The sequence below is a fragment of the Sarcophilus harrisii genome, chromosome 4 (genome assembly GCF_902635505.1).
Source record: "Sarcophilus harrisii chromosome 4, mSarHar1.11, whole genome shotgun sequence".
In the NCBI taxonomy this organism is placed as follows: Eukaryota; Metazoa; Chordata; class Mammalia; order Dasyuromorphia; family Dasyuridae; genus Sarcophilus; species Sarcophilus harrisii.
Genome location: NC_045429.1, coordinates 253,831,056 through 253,853,191, shown reverse-complemented (window position 1 = coordinate 253,853,191; position 22,136 = coordinate 253,831,056). Strand labels below are relative to the sequence as shown.

The 22,136-nt window shown below is 31.7% G+C and overlaps 1 protein-coding gene across 1 annotated transcript in view; it reads right to left on the bottom strand.

The window, feature by feature from the left end:
* Positions 1–22,136, bottom strand: part of HMGCLL1 (3-hydroxymethyl-3-methylglutaryl-CoA lyase like 1) — a 213,952-nt gene that overhangs the window by 51,821 nt on the left and 139,995 nt on the right. Inside the window, exons 6-7 of the mRNA XM_023503044.2 lie at positions 15,729–15,792; positions 12,680–12,868 (exon numbers count right to left, since the gene is read on the bottom strand). Of these exons, the coding sequence (XP_023358812.1) occupies positions 12,680–12,868; positions 15,729–15,792 (253 nt within the window). The remainder of the gene's footprint in view (positions 1–12,679; positions 12,869–15,728; positions 15,793–22,136) is intronic.

The window sequence follows — 22,136 nt, the reverse complement described above, 5'->3', positions numbered from 1 at the left end:
AAATCAATAGCTTTTCTGTAATGTATAGTCTCAAAAGAGTTGCTTAGGGTACTGTGATTTGTCTATGGTTATACAGCCAAAAAGTCAGAGGAGGGAGATACAATATAATGTGACAGGAACAGTAAGAAGACCATTGTATATAATATCATAGAATAAGAGGATGGAAGTAAAGTATAATTAAACAGGAAACACAAGAAATGGCTAGATTGCAAAAGGGCTTTAAATGCCAAGCAGAGGGTATCATATTTGATCTTGAGATAATAGGAAGTTACTAGAGTGTATTGACTCAGTAGGAAGTGATATGCTCAAACATGCACTTTAGGAATTTTAGTTTGAGTTTAAGAGCAGTTTCTGATACCTCTGGGTATATTTATATAGAAAGAAGAAGTTTCAAAACTTTCGGGAGAAAAGGCAGGAAATTATTTTCCTTAACCTTAAAGGGAAGAATTGGTAGCAATGTTTAGAAGTTGCAAAGAGATAAATTATGATAGATAATTAGAGGGGAAAATCAACAAACTCTAACATTTAGATCTTTCCATAAATAGAATGGTTACTTCAGGAGACAGAGTGCCAGTTGGTTATATTGTACTTTGAATATTTTTGGTTTCTTGCTAAAAGAGTAGCAAAAAGTAGCTACCTAAGTTTCTTCTAGCTCTGAAATTATGGGGTTTTTGTTTTGTTTTAAAAATAATGAAATCAAGATCTCAAGAGTTGAAATGAACCATCCTGGTACAGAAAACTTAAGGCAGATGACAAAAAATAGGGATAAGGGGGAAGAGCTCATTACAGATTGAGGATATAGTCTGAGTCTTGAAGGGAGTCAGAGAAATAAGCAAACAGTGAACAGAAATGAGAAGTTGAGGAGGAAAATATGGGAGAAAGCTGTATCTGCATTTTTTGTCCTCACAAAACTAGCTTCCCAGAAGAAGAAGAATAGCACAGAAACAAGGATAATTATCCCTTATCCCTTTCCTTCTAAAATAAACTTCACTACATGCTCTGTCTGTCTCAGTCTCTTTCCTCTATATATGTATATATAAATGCATATTTATACATATATATCCATCCATCTAGATATAAAATATTCATCTTTCTATAGCTGATTGTTTTTAGGCAGATACATATTTTTTACTTTAAAAAATTTTTAAATTTGTAAGTAGCTTTTTATTTTTAAAATATATGCAAAGATAATTTTCAACATTTCTCTTTGAAAACCTGTGTTCCAAATTTTTCTCCCTCCTTTCCCCATTTAGCAGAATGACTGGCATATAATAAATGCTTAATATTTGCTTATTGACTATATGACTAACCACATAACGTCTCTCCAATACATTCTAATTGCTCTTAATTACTTCTAGAAGGGATCTCTAACATTCAAAGATCTTTATAACCTAACTTTAATTTACCGTTCTGTCCTTTTTTTTTTCATGTACCCTACAATTCAGCTATATTAGATTTTTATTGTTCCTCATACATACGTCTGTCTCTCATCTCTGTGCCTTTGAATTGACTGTGCCTCATATATGGAATACACTGATTACTCAGTTCCCCCTCTTATAATCCCTAGACTCAGTTTGTATACCTCCTTCTAAACAACACCTTTCCTGATCCCTCCATTTCTCAGTAACTTGAATTCTCCTTCAAACACTACCACACATATGTTTTGTATATACCTGTGAAATTACATGTTTTTATCCTCAATAGAATGTTTCTTGCTTGAGGGAAGAGATTGTTTCACTTTTTCTTTTTCTTTCTAGCACATAATGTATCTGTTTCATACTAGATGCTTGATAAATATTAATTTTTGATCGATCAGAAATCATGCCTGTGAATTACTGCTAGAATATTTGAAATTCTAAATAAAAATGTCAGGAAGCCCAGTAGCTTCCAGGCAGTATATTAATGAACCTAAAAGGAAACATACTCTACCTCTTAAGTAATGCTGTAAGCCATTACACTTAAAAACATGTTAACAAAAACTTTTTTTTACCCTTTTATCCCAGTTATTCTATCAAGGACTGACTCAGTTAACAAAATATGTCCTTACTGCCTAAAAGATCTGCTGAAGCTCTTTTCCCACATCTATTTACTTATGAGATCAATGGAATGTGTGTAGATCATGAAAGCTATCTCTCAGGGTATTAGATATAAACCTGGAAGTTAAATAGGAACCGCATTCAAGTTGGAAAATATTTAAGATATAGGTCTGGTTGTATTTAAAATCCCACTGTTTCAATTTATCTAACTAAATTTCTGTTAGCTTTTTTTAATTGTTTGGAGTATCTCAATACACAAACATGTATATCAATCACAGGATATGCGACATGTAAGTGCTCTCTATAATAATCTAGTTTTGTCTCTTAATTTTAAAAAATTAGAAACTACGGCCCTAAAGTGAAGAGTGATTATGATATCATGGCTTTCTATTATACAATGGTCTTCTTACTGTTCCTGTCACATTATGTTGTATCTCCCTACTATGACTTTTAAAACAATGGCTTTCTCCCATATTTTCCTCCTCAACTTCTCACTTCTGTTCACTGTTTGCTTATTTCTCAAGATCATATAACTTCAAGATCATACAACTATGGCAGATTTGAGATTAAAAAGCAATTCTTGTCATTCTAATTCCAGAAGTATTTGTCTGTACCATGTTTACTTAGGTTGTACTCAACAGAGAAGATTGGATTTGTGGGTAGTTGGAATCTAGGTTCAGGTCTTGCCTCTGATATATTCTGGCTGTATAACCATGGACAAATCACAGTACCCTAAGCAACTCTTTTGAGACTATACATTACAGAAAAGCTATTGATTTTTATTAGTGGAAGGAGATTTTAAAACAGGATCTTTTTTACACTAATGAAATCACAAATCCAGTCTTGGGATTTCAAGCATGTAGAGAGATACATATCTAGGAAGATAGTTGCCAAATAAGCTAAACAGACAGAAATTGGTAGATAGATAGTAGAGAAAAGATAGTTTGGATTTGTAATTTCATTGTATAGGAAACTCCTAGTGAGGAAACTCATTCCACCTAAGGAAAGCAGGAATACTTTCAATGTATGTAGTCTTTGAGCAATGCCAAGGAGCTCTGGAAAGTCAAATTATTTGCCCAAATGACATAGTCCATATTTGACAATTAATGAAAGTTGAATAATGGCTCTCATGACACTGTTTAGTTTTCTCTGTATACTTCATGGTTGGTATGTGTTTATGTGTAGGGATATGCATGTAACATATATGTTGACAATGGAACAGATAGATACAGAAACAGAGGTAGATAAAGATAGTGACACTGAGATAGAGATATAGAAATAGAGATAAAAAGAAATATAGATGATGTAGTTAGATCTACTTATGTTTATATTTAGATAAAGAGAAAAAAATAGATGGATATATAGATTCAAGAAAATTCTCTCCAAGAAAAAATATTTTCAGATATATTATTACCCAACTTAATCTGATCCAGGAACTATGAAAAAGAGTAACAGGGATAATAATCTCTTTTAAAAAATTAATTTTTGAGTTTGAGTCCAAGGCAAACAACTTTATATCTAACATTTCACTCCATTCTTTTGAAAATATGACAACACACTGCTCATTCACAATATTTACTATCTCAACCATTGTCCAGGCCTTTTCTTTTTTTCTTTAACTTCTCTTGGTGGGGAAACAATGAAAAAGAAAAATGAGGGAAAATAGGAGGGGGTTGGAAATGACAGCAAAACAATGAAAACGATCATACAAAATAATAAAATTCCAAGAGAAATTTGTATCCAATTTTTATATGTTAAGTGCATGGGATGATATTATTACTGTAGTAAATCCAGTTATTAAAGGAATTGAACTTGTTTAAATGTTTCAATGTTTCAGTGCTCACTTATTTCATTATTATCCCTGTAAGAATGACTAAAAACAAGAAACCATTATTACTATATGATTTTGAAGAAATTAGTTTGAAAAAAGAGTTGAATTCAGCCAAACAAAATTGTTAATACTTTAAACAAAGAATCTATCCAAATTTAAATAAAATATTTTAAAAAGATGCTTGAATACAACTAACTATCCTTTTCAGGTTATTTTTAGACACTGTCAAAAGATCCAGGGATTTTTACAGTTTGTCCTAAACACATTCAAGTTGAGAAAAAAAAAGTATTCAGAGTCGTGGTTAGGAGAGAAGAGGGTTTGAATATTCCTTTCTTCCACCAAGAGCCAAATATGAGAAAACTATATTTAATAATAGGAAACATATGATAATAGGTAAGATGTTTTAGAGTTTGTAAAGCGCTTCTCAACAAATAAAACAAAAAAAAATGACATCTTCAATATTCACAATAACTCTATGACATAGAATTATCCCAGTTTTACAAATAAGATGATGAAGACCCAGAAAAGTTAAATGGGTTGCCCTTAACTAGTAAGAAAACAGGTTTTAAAAGGCTTCATGACTCTAGATTCACCATTATACCATACTTCCATGTGGACAGCTAGGGGGATAATGGACTATGCTCTGGACCTGGGGTTAGAAGACGAGGTCTACCTCCAACATTGAGTAGGTGTATAACCTTGGACAAGTCATATAATTAGTCTTTCTGTGACTCAGTTTCCTTATCTGCAATATGGGAATAATATTAGTACCTATGTCCGAGGTTGTTATCAAGACCAAAGAAGATATTTATAAAGGACTTTGCAAGCTCTAAAGTGCTATATAAATGCTAATTCATAACAATAATTATCACCATTGTTATTAATATTTATTGATCTACTTATGACCAAATAACTATTACTGATCTATTTTAATAACACATTGAAATTATTGGATATCTTGATTTCTTGAAGACTATGCTAATAGAATTCAAATTTTAGAAAGTCCTACTGACCTGGGAAACTTCCATTACAATGCAATATATGTCTGCATTGCAGCAACCAGATTATCCTGGTGAGGAGAAGCTAATATAAAAATTGCCCAAAATACATCATAAATGCTTTGCCATTCTCTCTACTTCTTCACAGAATTCTTAGATTTCTTCAAAGTACAAATCTGGCTCTTCCTCCTACATGAAGACTTTTCTAACCCTAGTTATTAGTAGTCTTGAAATTATTTAGGCAATTCTATATGTTTTCTATTTAGTTTCTTGTGCAAATTTCTTGTGCACATATTGTGCTCCTAAACTATCACCTTACTAAGAAGTGACTCTGTGTGTGTGTGTGTTTGTGTGTGTGTGTGTCTATGTGTTCAAATCCCCAAGACAAATAGAATGCTTTGTTTATTAGGCATTATATAAACGTTTCTTGAATTGAGGTATAGGTTATTTGTTATTTTTTTTTATTTTTGGCTTGTTTTGGGGGTGAGAGAGGGTGCTACTGCAACTCAGAATATCCATCTTCTAAGGGGAAATAGGCAATGATTCTTGTTATCAAAGATATTGTAAAACCACATAAGAACTTGGGGGTTTTAATAGTACTGAAGATGAATATAGAATCTCAAAGTTCTCTATTGTTAAAAATATTTTTGAACTGTCTTCTATAGCTTTATGACTTGCTATGTGAATCTGAGCAAGTCACAGTCTTTTTCAGCCTAAATTTCTTCCATCAATAAATTGATAATAATAATTGTAATATACTACATTGCTTATGGGATTTCTGTGGAAAGTGTTCATCACACAAATGTCCTATGTTATAAAGTAAATAAAAACCTATTATTTTGTATCTATTTACTTCAATATGCTACCATACATGAGTGAATGATATTCAACCACTCATCCTTCCAAGTGATAATATGATTTATACTTCAGATAAAATGGATCTCATAAATCATGTCAAATAAACTGAATAATCATCAGATCATATGATTGGTAGTAATAGGCATCTAAGAATTCATTTTGTCCAACCTTTATCTTATAATGTAGATGAGAGAAAATGAGAACAAGTGTTTAAACGATTCATATAAGCAGTGAATAGTAGTCAAGATATGAACCCAGAGCCTCTGTATCCTTAACTAGAATTTTTCCCATATACCATAGAGTATTACATGCTTTTCTTTTTAAAAAAAAAAATTTATATCCGATTTTAAACAAGGGATAAATTTAGCCTTTTTAAAGGTTTTTCAAAAGTCATTGGTAGAAAGAATGTTTACTGAAATTTTCAAGTTCAAACTCACAAAATACCCAATTAGTTTCATCTTTGCCCCAAGAGCTCCCTGAAATATTTCTCATGCGAATGTGAAAAATAAATACCTTAAGGGAAGGATATTTTTTTTATTTCAGGATTGTTTAGAAACTTCCCACTATATTTTAAGATACAGTGTTGGGACTCCTATATCACCAGTATTCATTACTCCATCCAAGTACAAGCTTGTATCCGAGTTGTACAGCTGCCAGAAGAAGTAAGCTCTGCTCACCCTACTCTGACCATAAATTGTTCTTACATGGAGCCACATGAGAGTGTAGCTGCTCAGTAGGCGAATCACAAATCACTACTGGTATACCCTTCTGGAATTTCTCCTTGGGAATGTTCTGGAATTGTGCTTGCTCATTAGACTAGCCATTTATGAGTTACTTGTTTCTCTTCTCCCTCCTAAAACCCTGTATTTTCCCAGGGGCAGATAAGATGTCCTTCTGCAGGAACACCTCAATTAAAATGGCAATGGCATGAATCATAAATCATTGCTTTAGAGCTGGAAGGAATTTTATCAGTCATGAAGTCAAACCTGCTAGATGAAGAAACTGAGGTCCAGAAAGTTTAAACCAACTGCCAAAATTCATAAAATAAGCCACAAATCTGGCATCTGAATGTTTGTTTTCTTATCCCAAAGCCAGTGGTCTTTATATAGTTGATGGAATTGAAGATATCAGTATAAGACTCTTCTATGTCATTCATAGAGGTCCATCTCTTTCATATGTCCCAAGTTTTTTGGTACACACAATGTGATATCTGATCTCTTGATCATTAAATTATTATATTCAATTTAATTCAATTTGAAAATCAGTTTATAACTTCCAGAAACTTATATTTATGAAGTGTAAGTCATGTTACATTCAGGTAAAAATACAATGCCTCTAAAATATGATAAAAAGTAATTGAGAGAGATAGACAGACAGACAGACATGGAGACAGAGTGTAAGTCATGTTACATTCAGATAAAAATACAATGCCTCTATAAAGTAATATAAAGTAATTGAGAGAGACAGACAGACAGACATGGAGACAGAGTAAAGCAATAGCTGGGAGGATTAAGAAAGATTTGGTAGAATAGGTAGCACTTGAATTATGCTAGAAATATGGTAGGCATTTGATAATGTAGAAATGAGAAGGGAGTAGATTTTAGACATAAGGAATTTATTTGCAAAGGTAAAGAGATACAAAATCAAAGATCAAATAGAGGACATAAGACTAATTTGACTATAGTGATATATCACTTTAATTAATTAGTTTATTAACTTCATTAATAACTATAAGCCTTCAGTCTTATAGTCCAGATTAAAGTCATCTATGATAACTTTGATATAGTATAATATATTTAAAAGGGAAAATAAATCTAAAAGGAATATAAAGTATGTCCAATTCTACATACGTTAAAAAGTACCAATCTATCATGTAATAATAGGAAATAAGTATTTTAATATTCAAAAAGCTTGATTTTATATGTAAGATTCTTTAGTAATATATATTTATATGTATATGTGGCTATATATGCATACATATATATATATATGTGTGTGAGCATATATATGCTTTTCCCTTCTAAATGTTAAAAACTGACCACCATATTTAATAGGAACTTTGAAATACTAAAAATCAGAGGAAGATAATCAAAAACAATGAGAAAGCTCAGATCAATGACACATAAAAATGACTGAGGGTGCTGAATGAATGAAAAAAAAAACTTATTAAATGCTTATTTGGTTCGAGGAATTACCCTAACTGTGCTATGACCATAATAGAAAAAGCAAGATAATTCCTGCTATCAAGCAGCTTCAGTTTAATAATATATATATATATATATATATATATATATAAATATATAAAATGAATGTTGTCTTGAAAGGGATATTTTGTCAAAGAAGTCCAAAGGACTGTGGGTGGAATGATAGGGCAATCTAAAATGTCCTTTTCAAGCACAGTAATGTTAATTTGATTAATGTTTTCAGAGCTAGAAGAAGTAGAGGAGAGTCAAAGGTGGGGGGGAGATGTTGGAAGGCCATTATTATGATCATAACAGGACAGAAAGATGACCAGTCAGAGTATAAAATAGATTAGATATGGTGAATTTACTCTAAGAAGCAGCACAGGGCTTTCTGGAATCCAGGAACTGAAATGTAAGTAGGAGGTAGAGGGTAGTACTGGAGATTTTCATTAAAAAAAAAAAATGAGCAGTATATTAATACAAAAAGATGTAGGGGTAGAAAGGAAATTCAGACAAAGGTTAAGGGAATGACCATTTTGGTGTAAGGTTGAGATTGGGTGGAAGAGTAGCTTATAGGAGGTGAGTAGGTTGAAGAACTAAGTGTTTAAGGTACTTGAGGGAGAGTCAACATGTAGTATGTTAAAGTTCCCTAGAATAGGGGCAGGAGTTGGGAGGGGAGAAAAATTGTAAACTAAGCAACACACCTGTAGGAAAAAAGTGACTTATGGGTTTGCAGACAGTTGTTACCAGAATTTTAGTTGAGTAGTAGATATGAATAGAATGAACCTCCAAGGAAAGGAGGTTGCTGAGTAACAGAGCAAGAAAAAAACTAAGAAGTTATATATTCCACTTCCTGCAACTCAACCAATGAGCCACAGGGTATGGTAAAATAATTTGAACTCAGCTCATTTTTACTGTAGGGATAATATCATATCTATTACCCCACTTAGCTATCTCATACAAACACAATAATTTTGTTAATATCTGATTATATATATATATATATATATTATATTTGCTGAGGCAATTAGGGTTAAGTGACTTGTCCAGGGTCACACACCTAAGAGGTGTCTGAGGGCAGATTTAAACTCAGATCCTCCTGACTTCAGGGCTGGTGATCGATCTATCCATTGTGCTACCTAGCTGCCCCTAAATTCAATGTACTCTTAAAAAACCCAGCAACTATACTAAGAGAAGTCTATCATTTTACATACAATCATATGGTTTGGTCCTATCAACCCATAAATCAAATACTTTAGCATCCTTTAAAATGAAACAAATGCCTTAAAAATGCTCTTTTATATGTTTTGTATATGGAACTGTTTGTGTTCACTACATTTGTGATGAAATAATGTTTCAAAAATTACATAAGTATCAAAAAGTTTTTTAAAAGAAAAATAAAAGATTTGAAATATATTAGAATGTTTTATTAGAAAATACTTTATCAGAGGAATGATCAGATTTGTACCTAAATTTGCCAGCAGGATTGGTGGGAAAAAGTATTAGACTGGTAGTTAGGAAGTTATAATAGCCCAAATTTAAATTTTAAACTTTGCAAAACATTTTGTACGTATTATCTCATTTGAGTATCATAACTACATTATGATATAGTTTCTATTCTCTTAGAGACTAGGAAATTAAAGCTGAGAGAAATTAAATTAGCTAATAAGTATAACTCAGAATAGTTAGAAGTATATGAAGGCAAACTCAAGTTTAGGTCTTCCTAATTCCAAACCACACTATATGGAATTACTTTATGGAATGTGAGATTAGAAGAGATTTAATATCTCTATGTTTCCAGAGCAAACATTTACTAAATGCCCAGCAGGTGCTAGGCACGATAGCTATAAAGGCAAAAATTTAAGTTCCTGCATTCAAAAAATGTTATAGTCTCTTTGGGAAATTTTATTTATTTATTTTGAAGATTAAGTGGATCACCTCAACTATCAGGACTGAATTATATGGTGGATTCATGGGCATAATCCCATTATTGATCAACAGAGAGCTTTGCCCTAATTATTTCTAACTTCTTTCTTCTCAGACACCCAAATGGCCTCCTTACTTTTCAGAGCCTTAATGTATTTATGCTGGAAGGTCTTATTTCATCCTTTAAAAACTGTGAAGATACCAATGAAGTATGTGTAAAAAAGTGATTTGTAAACCTAAAGTGTTATAAAAATGCTGTCATCATCACAATTACCATTATATTCTGCAAACAAGAGTATTTAGTACTCAAATCCTTTCAACTTGGAATCAGCATTAACTTTCCTCCATTGAGTAACAAACACCATTAGTGATTATACATCTCCTAATTTTGTGCCTTTCATAATATTTTTGAACAGAGAGATGATGAGCAAAGTCAGTTTCACGCTGAAAATAGACTGTCCTATCTCAACAAAAAGAAAGGAAAAAAAATACCTCAGCTGAGTAAATAGAAAAAGGTTGAACCTGTAGGTTGGTCACTGTAGGTAGGATGATTATTTTTTTGATCATATCAATCCATAAAACAAGTTAAAAGGCAAAATAGTTCTAATTCTTCTGCATCAATCTTAGTTTCTACAATGCCAGTAACAAAATGTAACTAATGGCACTGGAGGAGGAGTGAAAATGGTGTTAAGAATCATAGTTTTTAGATTAGGGTTCTTATACTTTGTTTTAAGGTATGTCCCTTTGATATTCTGGTGAAGTCATTACATACCTTCTCAGAATATTTCTAAATGCATAAAATAAAGTATATAGGAATACAAAGAAAATCAATCATATTAAAATACAATTATCTTTTTTTTTTAATTCACAATCCTTATGTTAAGAACTTCTGTTTTATACCATCTATATACTTTGATTTTACTCTTGACACTCCAAATATCAAATACTTGTCCAATGATCAATGCTTGGACAAACTGAATCGCATCAGTCTTGAAATTCTTGCTATAAAGGAAAATAAATGGCTCATATATATTCCCTAGAGAATCAAACAAAGGAAGTGGCAGAGTTGGTTTTATTATATGCCCCAAGGCTACAAAAACATTCTTTTATGTAATATTTGAAAATCTCACATTGTAGCAGGGGAAAACAATTACAGCTTTTACAAAACTATTGCTTATAAAAGATAAAGAGGATACAGAAATTTTTAAAACAATTTGATAAGAACCTCCCCCCAAATTGGATTTATATATATTTTGATATATAAGGGTGATAAGAATAATATTGTAGATATTGAATCCGGAAAACCATATAATGCAATGAAGAGTGATAACTGAAAATTATTGTGAATGAATAAAACTGTATGATTGGAAGAACAATGGTTCTCAGTAGAAGAAGAGAAAAGATGGCGCTGGTATGAAAGAAAAGCTCTTCATTTTGGGATTAATGAGATAGTATAGTCACTCTAAAAGAGGACAGTTTCAATGGTTTTGAGGGAAGTGCTCCTCAATTCTTAGGATTTTTATTAAAATAAGTTATATTTTTCTTTCATTATTCATCTATGATTAAAGCAACATCCGCCAGGGTTCCCCACCTTCTCCCCAGTATGAGTTAGGTCATTTACCTCTAACGGATAACAAAACTGTTAGTAGAACTTAAATGGCCTAGAATTGTGTCTGCTAACTGATTAAGCTTTTACACAGACTCTAGACCATTTGTCAGAATTTCTTGGTCACCTAAGGGAATAAAACTGCTCATTCAAATTCAGTAATCTTCCTAATAGTAAAAGAGTCATCCACTCTGCCCTGCTGGCCAATTGTGGTTCCATAAGGAGGCAAATGAGGTCACAGCCACATGAGTTAAGTGTTATAGCATCCTTGTGCAGAATCTCCTTTCTCATGCCTAAGTGAGCCTTTTTTCACTAACTTGTAAAAGATTATCCCAGAAAATGAACTCATGTGGTAATGCCTTGAAGAGTCAGGCCTTACTGTAATAGCATTATTTGCTCCATCATTAAATATCTGTGGTCCTTGTTTATATCTTACCCCTTCCTTTGTTAGTAGTTAAAAAAAAAACTGATTTGCATGGATAAACCTGGCTAGATCAAGAAAATTTTTCCCATTGTCCCCTAATAATTAAAGTAAATTTGAGTATTCCATTATTATAGATAAATATAAGCTGAACTATATTTGCAAAATCACAGAGCTTAGGGTCTTATTCCTTTTTTGGTGTATACAATGAAATGAAAAGCCATTCAAATGATCCTAAAAATTTGTTGAATTTTTTTGCAGTCTTCAAATATAGCTTTTGAAATCAGGATTTTGGTTTCTTGTCTTTTTATCTTTGTCATTTGCCAAGCAATGTAAGCTACCCCAGAGCATGAATTACTTGGAGTTTTCAGTCAGCTACATGCCTATTAATCAGAGTATTACTGTACAATGACAGCTTTTATATCTATAATCCATTTATTTATTAGACATAGTTTACTTCTAGTCATAACAGAAAAACATTTAAGCATTTAAAATGATCACAACTGTTTTTCTCTGACCTTTTCTTCATGGTAAGCACACATATATAATACAGCTTGTAAAACTTTATTTTTACTTAAAAAGCAAAATTTAACACAGAAAAGAAAAACAGGAGAAAGGTAGGAAGAGAGACAAGGATAAAAGGAAAAAGGAAGGATAGGAAAAAAAGGAGGAAGGGAGAAAGGGAAGGGAAAAGGAAGGAAGAGAGAGATAAAGGAAGGAAGGAAGGAAGGGAGGAAAGAAGGGAGGGAGAAAGGAAGGGAGGAAGGGAGGGAGGGAAGGAGGATGATAAAGGGAGGGAGAAAGGAAGGATTGGATTTACCTGCAAAGCTGTAAGAATATTTGCTAACGCTTGCCCATATGTGTCATGACAGTGAACAGCAAGAGCACTTAGTGGGATTTCTTTCATAACACTTTCCAACATTCTTTTCATACTTCCAGGAGTTCCCACTCCAATCGTGTCCCCGAGAGAGATCTCATAGCAACCCATGCTATACAACTGCTTAGACACCTGTTAAGAAAGGAGTTATATTAAAATGCTGAAATTGAACAGACATGAAAAATAAACAGGCACATAAGCCTCATTATTCCACAGAAGAGATCATTTAGAAGTAAAAAATTCTTTGTAGTGAAGAAAAAAACCAGTGACTTCAAAGTAACAAATATCTCTGTATGAAACTCCTAACAATTTGTGTGAATGATGGAAATGATCAAATCATATTTATTCATCCTTTCTTGCCCTAATAATTTGATGAAATACCTTTTATATTTAAACAGAAATAATTATCTTTATAATCAAAATACTATAATTTAACTAGTTGCTTTCATTAGTTAATATTTTATTATGTGTCTTTATGACAGTGCCTAATCAGATTGGATATGGGCACCTGACTGGGTAGGTCTGGCTTCATTCTTATTTTGAGCACATTACTATATGACCTTAGGTAATTTAACCTTTTAATATCTCCAAAGAGATAAAACTCTCAAGTCTCAAAATTGATCAGCATTAGCAGAGGGATTCTTGGTTGGAGCTCTCTAAACTGATAGATTTATAGGTCTACTTCTACCTCTATACAACCACAAAAAAAATAGAAACATGCACACAATCATATGTTCTGTAATCCTGTCTAATTTATAAAAAATCATATATTGAAAAAAACATAATTATAGAAATTAGGAGATCTGAATTCCTTTGTTGGTTCTGACACTAATCAATTAAATGACTTGAAGCAAGTCATTTTACCTATTAGTCCTCAATTTCCTCAGCTGTGGGGGGCAGGCTTCAAATGCAAGTCCCTTTAAGGTCTGCATGTTTTCTTGGAAGTAGTTATCTTTGAAAGCTGCTCAAGAATTCCAGAGGAATTCTGCCAATATGTTTAAAAGATAGCCTAGGTTGGACACTTCTCCAGGAATGTTATAATTACTTTAATTGAAATTAGTTAACACTGGAAGTTACCCAAGGAGTTTAGTACCTGCTGTGTATATATAACTGAAGACTGTTGGTTGTTTTGTAAGTACAATTAATTCTTTCAAAGAAAATATAAGTAGTATTGCTTAGGTAAATAAAAAGCTCTTCTTTGAAAATAATAATTACTGTTATTTCTATAGTTCTGTACATAAAATTAGGTTATCTGAACCTCATAAACAGTTGTTTGAGAAGGCACTGGAAGTATTATTGTCCTCATTTTAGAGATGATGAAACTGACAATCCATAAGCTTTAAGTAATGCACCTATGGTCACATATATTAAGCGTAAAATCGGGAATTTATATCTAGGTCTTTATTACTCCAGGAGCAGTGTTCTATACATTATATTACATAGACTCTTTTGAGATATTGTTTATTTCATTCAGTGTTTAAGTATTAAAGTTGTCAGATTTTTTTTCTCCCTATCCTTTTAAAAATAAAATTGATGCTCTTAGGAATTTGAGATTACTCATGATTTCTAAGAAGTAAATCAAGTATATTAGCAAAAGTTTTACTAAATTCAGTAATGTGTGAAGATACCACTTGTGTTTCCCTTTAAAATACGGATTTTTCATATAGTCATTTAATTTTATTGAATCCTACTCAGATGATTTTACTGTCAGCTAACTAAGATCTCCTGAGACTACATTCAGACAGGAAATTCTCTAATGCTCTAAGGAGACAGACATGGAAAAAAGTTGGGGGGGGGGGGAAGCATTGCATTGCATCCTAGTGAGATTTTTTTTTTTCATTTGAAGGGAATTTTAAGAACAACCAAAAAAAGCTTCCAACCAAACTCTGGCTGTGATATAATAGTATAATCAGATCTGACAGTTCATTATTGATCTTGGGATAAACCAAAAATGATTAGGCCAAAAGCCATGCAAATTCTTTAGCCACCCAAGAACTAAAATCCTGTTAATTCACACTGGAATGTTTTATTGTTGTTAATCTATAGTTGCTTTCTTTGATTTTAATGTCATTAAAATACTTTCTGGTTTAGCATAAGTATAGTAATGATGTGAAAAATCACTTACATTAGTTCCAGAAAACTAAACAGTAGAAAGAAACTAACATACACTAAATGTGCTGATAGAAAATGATAAAAAATAAGCTACAATGTCTATTTTGCTTTTTAAAAAAATGTCAGAATTCTTATTTCTTTAAGATTCTATTGATATATCCAACCTAATGCTTTTGAGAACAAGAATAGATACTCTTTTCATCTGAAGAGTCCCAAGATATATTATGGAATTTTAATTAGATTTAATTAGAGGAGTAGTTTTCAATGGATTATAGACCATGTTTTCCATGACACAGTTTTCAATTGCAAATTTATTTTCACTACTATCCTTAACACAGTTGAGCTTTCAGAACCATTCACCAAAATACAAGTCTCTTTGAATTTATTTTTTAATTAAGCACAATTGAATAAAAAACTTGAGGAATGGGTCAATTTATGTTTATTTTTTCAAAAGTATTTCAGATACATTCTATTCTAGAAACAAAAGAAAAATACCATTAACAAAAATAATATATGTATATGAATATAATAAAACTCTTTATATCTATTGCCACATGTGGCTAAAATTGAAAAAAAAAAGATTTAATGAATACATTATCATCTTTTGTGCTAAAAACCAATTAGCCAATTCTGTTTCCCTACCTCTTACCCCCTTCCCAACACCATTTGAACCAACAGAGTTTATTAACCACCAACAATTCTAATGATCCTAATTTTTTTGTGCTTATATTTTATGATGATCAAAATAAAATTAATTCAAAGAGATAATATCCTTTTTAATAGAACTTTACACAAATAAATAGAACATGAAAAATAAGCAGCTCATTCAAAACATCTAGATAATTTTATGATGATCTAAGGACAATTGAGGTAATCTTACTTTGGCCACTTTTTCAGGTGCTATGTGTCCTTCATATGGGCATCCAAGAGCACAAGAAACATACCTAAATTTAAAAATTCATAATTATTTAAACATATGTGCAATGTATAGCATGCAGGTTAATTTAATTACTGTATAAATGAGTTAAAAAACTAGATTTCTTCAAGTAGCCATGTTTTTTAACCATTTGTTTCCAATCAATTTAATAGAATAAATATATAAACAGTTACTACTCACGACTATTTAAGACAGTGAGTAGAACACTGGAACTGCAATCAGGAAAACTCATCTTTTTAAGTTCAAACTATCCTCAGAACTTACAAACTATATGACTGGGCAAGTCATTTAACCTTCTTTGCCTCAGTTCCTCATCTGTAAAATTAGCAGGAGAAAAAAAAAATGGCAAACCACTCCAAACTCTTAGCCAAAATACAGCAGTACTGGCAACTTTATCTGGATTCAGAAGCCAATGGATCATCAGGTTAGCTGTGAAACTTCAGAAGGTAAATAATGAGTCCCTAAACCCCAATATAACATTCAAGGCTTAGCCACCCCCACCCAGCATGTGAAGGAAGCTGGCTACACCAGCCCTAGGGCAGAATGAAGTTGCTGTCACCTGTAGAAAAAGCTTCAAACAATCTCCCCTTTACCCCAAGAGCAGACCTCAATCTTTAAAAATGAGTAAAAAAGCAAAAAGAGCCCTGATCATTGATTAACATCCCAAAGGGATCTTAAAGGAAGGAAAGGGACCCACATGTGCAAAAATACTTGTAGTGCCCTTTTTGTAGTGGCTAGGGATTGGAAAGTGAGTACATGCCCATCAGTGGAAAATGGATGAATAAGTTACAGTACATGAATGTTATGGAATATAATAAATGATCAGCAGGATGATTTCAGAGAGGCCTGGAGAGACTTCTATGAACTGATGCTAAGTAAAATGAGCAGAACCAGGAGATCATTGTACACAGCAACAAGAAGATTACACAATGACCATTTTGATGACTGTGGCTCTCTTCAACAATGAAATGATTCAGGCTAATTGCAATAGACTTGTGATGGAGAGAGCCATCTTTACCCAGAAAGAGAGCTATGGGGACTGAATATGGATCACAACATAGTATTTTCATCTTTTTTTGTTGTTGTTTGTTGGCTTTTTGTTTTCTTTCTCATTTTTTTCCTTTTTGATCTTATTTTTCTTGTGCAGCTTGATAATTATGGAAATATGTATAGAAGAATTACACATGTTTAATATATGTTGGATTATTCATTGTTTGGGGGGCTGAGGAGAAGGGAGGGAGACAGATTTTAGAACAAAAGGTTTTGCAAAGGTAAATATTGAAAATACCTTCAATATCAAGACTCAAGAGAAACATAATAAAAAGGGAAAAGAAAACATTAGGGATTCCATAGAACTAAAGGGTTGAAATACTCACCCAGGAAGATGATAATTATAAACCTTGAAAATTGTACCATTAATAGTAAAGCTAGAAGTAATATACATAGAAAAAGGATAAGGGTATAAGGTGTATCTGAAGTAATGATGTAAAAACAGAGATGAGGACAGTACAGTGGGTTCAGAAGAAAGAAAGAAGTAAAATGGTGCATAATTATTCTACATGAAAAGTCAGGAAAGATCTATTATATTGCAAGGTAAGATGGAAGGGAGGGTGAGAAGCATCACTTGAACTTTCTCTCATCAGTATTGAGTCTCTTGTCCAATCGACCTTGCCCAACAGGGAAGTAGTATGGAAAGAGATTAAATGAAGGGAGAGGGTAGGGATTAACAGAAGGGAGGGCAGATAGGTAAGATGGTACACAGAACAAAACACTGGTCAGAAAGGGAAAGGTGAAAGAAAAGAAAGGACAAACAAAGTATAAGATTGAGGGAAATGCACAGTTAGCAATCATAACTTAATGTGAGTGGGATGAAATCTCCCATAAAATGGAGGCAGAGAACTGAATAGATATATTAAAAAAAAAACAGAACCCTACATTATGTTGCTTACAAGAATACACTTGAAGCAGAGAGACATACACAAAATAAAGGTAAGGTTTTTAAAATAGAATCTATTATGTGTCAGCTGAAGAAAAAAAAAAGCAAGGGTTGACAACCCTGATCTCAGAAAAAGTAAAAGCAAAAACAGACCTAATTAAAAGAAATAAAAAAGCTCCATCCTGCTAAAAGATACCATAGACAAAGAAGAAAATAGCAATACTAAAATATTGATTAAATGGTAAAGCATCCAAATTCATTTTTTCATTATTTACTATTTTATTTTCCCCAGTTTCATGTAAAACATTATCCAAAACATCTTTGAAGGACTTTGATGAAAAATGCTGTCCATCCTCCAAGAGGAAACTTATGTCTGAGTACAGATTGAAGCATGGTTTTAAATTTTATTTTTCTTGTTTTGGGGGGACTCCATGTTTTCTTTTACAACTTGACTTGTATGGAAATGTTTTTCATGCCTCCATCTGCCTTCTCAATGAGGCTGGGGAGCAGGGAAGGAAAAAGGGAGAGAATCAGGAACTCAGAAATTTAAGAACAAATGTTAAAATTTGCCAAAAAAAAAAAAAAATTAACCAAATGGAAAAGGGAAGGAGGTACAAAAGCTCAGTGAGGAAAACAATTCCTTAAAAATTAGACTTGAGCAAATGGAAATTAATAACTTCATGAGAAATTAAGAAGCAAACAAAACTAAAAGAATGAAAACAATTTTTAAAAGGTGAAATATTCCATTGGAAAAACAACTGATCTGGAAAATAAATCCAGGAGAATAACTTAAAAATTATTGGTCTATCTGAAAGCCATGAAAAAAAAAATTTAGACATCATCTTTTCAAGAAATTATCAAGGAAAACTATCCTGATATTTTAAAACCAAAGAGTAAAATAGAAAGTGAAAAAAAAATCTGCCAATCACCTTGTGAAAGAGATCCCAAGATGAAAACTCTAAGGAATATTATAACCAAATTCCAGAAGTCATAGGTCAAGGAGAAAATATTTCAGGCATCCAGAATGAAATGCAATTCAAGTATGGTGGAACCACAATCAGGATAACAATTGAACAAGTCATTAATCAACTCCATAGGGAAAAAAATGCCCTGAGCCAAGTGCTGAGTAAATTCTACCAAACATTCAAAGAACAATTAATTCCAATAATACATAAACTATTTAGAAAAATAGGTGGAATCCTACCAAACTTCTTTTATGATAAAAATATGGTTATGATACCTAAGCCAAAAAGATCCAAAGCAGAGAAAAAAATTATAGCTCAATTTTCCTAATGAATATTGATGCAAATTTTTTTTAACAAAATACTAGCAAGGCCATTATAACAATATATCACAAAGATTTAAGTGGAATTTATATCAAGAATGCAAGGTTTATTCAATATTAGGAAAACTACCTACATAATGGACTGTATTGATAACAAAACTAACTGAAATCATGGACTTAGTAGACAATGCTATATCAAAAGATAAGTATAGTTTTATAGTCTTTTGACGAGTTGCAAATTGCTTTCCAAAATAATTGTATCAGCTCACAACTACATTAAGAGTGTATTAGTGTCCCAATTTTCCCACATCCCCTTTTCTCTTGTTAGCCAGTTTAAGAGGTATAAATGGTACCTAAAAGTATATTTAGTCTGTATTTTTCCAATCAATAGTTTTAAGGCATTTTTTTATGACTTTACATAGCTTTTCTTTCTTTATTGAAATGAGCCTGTTTATCCTTTAACACTATATATATTGGGAAATGACTTATTCTAATAAATTTCACTCTGTTTTCTATATATTTGAGAAATGAGGCCTTAATCAGATGATTTTGCTGGGGAGGGGGGTTTCTCCCAGATTCCTGATTAACTGCTAATTTTGGCTGCATTGGTTTTGTTTATGCAAAAATGTTTTAATTTCTTGTAATCAAAATTATCAATCTTATAACCCAATTATCCTGTCTATCGTTTGTTTGGTAGGATGATCAATGTACTTAATAAGTAGATTAATTTAGGTAGAATTGCCATTTTTTAAATATTAACTCAGTGTATCCATGTATACTTTATATTAATCTAATGGTTTATATCTAAATATCTTTACATAAAACATGTTTTCTGTGTTCAAATAGTTCCTGGGTTTATCTTGGCAGGTAGACTTCCAACTGTTTTATATTGTCTGTAGATATTTTAAATGAAATTTCTCTTTCTTTTCCTCTTTCACATTGTTGGTAATATACAAAAATGCAGGTGATATACAAAAATGCAGGTGATCTATGTGGGCTTATTTGATATCCTACAACTTGCTAAAATTGTTAATTATTTAAACTATTTTTTAGTTGATTCTTTAGAACTGTATACAATCATATGAACAGCAAATAGTTATCTATGGATAAGAAAAGATTTTAAGACCAAAGAAGAGAGAGAGAGTACAATAATTGGGACATAAAGTGGATAAATTGTAATTTCTTCAATTCCCTTTTCTTTTTCTTTCTTTTTTTTTTTCCTTTTTTAGTGCAATATAGAATAACAGCAAGGACAATGGGCATCCTGCTTTACTTCTAATTTTATTAAAAAGGCTTCTATCTTCTTCCCATTACAAATGTTGCTTATTTGCAGTTTTTGGTAGATACTGCCTATCATTTTAAGGAAATCTCAATTCATTCCTATGTTTTTGAGTATTTAACAGGAATGAGTACTGGATTTGTTAAAAGCTTTTTTTGGTATCTTTAAAGACAACTATATAATTTTTGTTATTTCTGGTACTGATTTAATCAATTGTGCCTATGGTTTTCCTAATATTGAACCGGCACTTAATATATATTTATAAAATAACACATAATAGATCTTTTATCATCATCATCATCATCATTGAGCAGATGGAGAGATTTTAGTAAAGATTATAGGACAATAAAGTAGATTCCAAATGATTTTAATGCCTGGATTTAAAGAGTATGACTGTCAATTAGAAAGAAACCTCTAAGGGGAATTCTTCAGAGATTTATCATTGGCTTTATTTATACAACATTTATATTAACAGGAAGAAAACATGGATGATGGGCATATAAACTCTGAAAATGACATATAGTTAGTGTGATTCATTTGAAAGTATGATAGATGTTACTTAATAAATAGCCAAATTATGAAGTGAGAAACTAAAATTTTCAAAAACAATATAAAAAAAGTGTTCCAAATCCCTAATAATTAAAAAAAGCAAAATAAAAAATAGAAAAAAAGCCAATTCTGGCTTTTGATCTGAAACTTATGATAATGATAATTTTTATAATAGCTTTTTACTTTTCAAAATACATGCAAAGAAAGTTTTCAGTATTCACCCTTGCAAAACCTTGTGTTCCATATTTTTCTCCCTCACTGGTAATTTTTTAAAAAACACAAATGTTGGAGAAGCTATGTGAAAATAGACAATTTAAAACACTTGGTGGAGCTCATCCAGACATTAAATTGAATTAGCAACACATTGCTGAAATGAAAAAAAAAAAAAGGATGAAAAGATGCATTTGAGCAAAAATAAAATTGTAGTGATTTTCTCTGTATAGTGTCTTGTATATAGAAGGAAGTAAAAATAACAAGGCTATTATTAATTGTGTAATGGCTGATTAGATTATAAATATATGAATGAAATGAAAAACTATTATAATATTATGAAATTTCTTATGGGATAGTTTCAGAGGTACTTGGGAAGACATATATATTGATGTAAAATTAAGTGAAACATTTGTATAACATTATAAAAATGAACAATTTTGAAAGATTTATTAATTCTAACAACATAATGACCAAGTCTAGAGGACTCATAATGAAATATGCTTATTATGTTTATATTTCATTTTCAAGGAAGGCCGAGAATGAAATGTGCTATCCATGTCCTAAAAGAGAGGTGTGGGATTTTGAGTGCCGAATGAGACACATATTTAGAACTTGATCAATATAAAAATTTATTTGGATTAGGTGTTCATATTCATTACAAGGGTTTTGTTTTTCAGTTATCTCAACACAGAAAGGGAATTTGGGAGGCAAAAATGAAATATTTTTTAAAATTAATTACTTTTAATTTTATAAAAGCTAAATATATAACCATAGATCTAGGTTTGAATTGCACCTCTGCTCCTTACTGATTAAAGCACTTTATCCCATTAGGCCTCAGTTTCTTTATTTTGTAACATTAAGGAAATGATTTAGATAATGATGTACTTTGTGGCTTCAAATCTAAATGGGGTGATGATTTTACCAGGAGAATAAATAAAATATACACAGATCATGGAACAAAAACAGATCCCCACAGTGCAGAGTTAATTGTCGATGGTAACAAGATGAAATTAGAGATAGATAGATAGAAAGTCCCATATTTGGGAGTCAAAATATAGATGGGGAGATGTGGTTTAATAATAATTAATT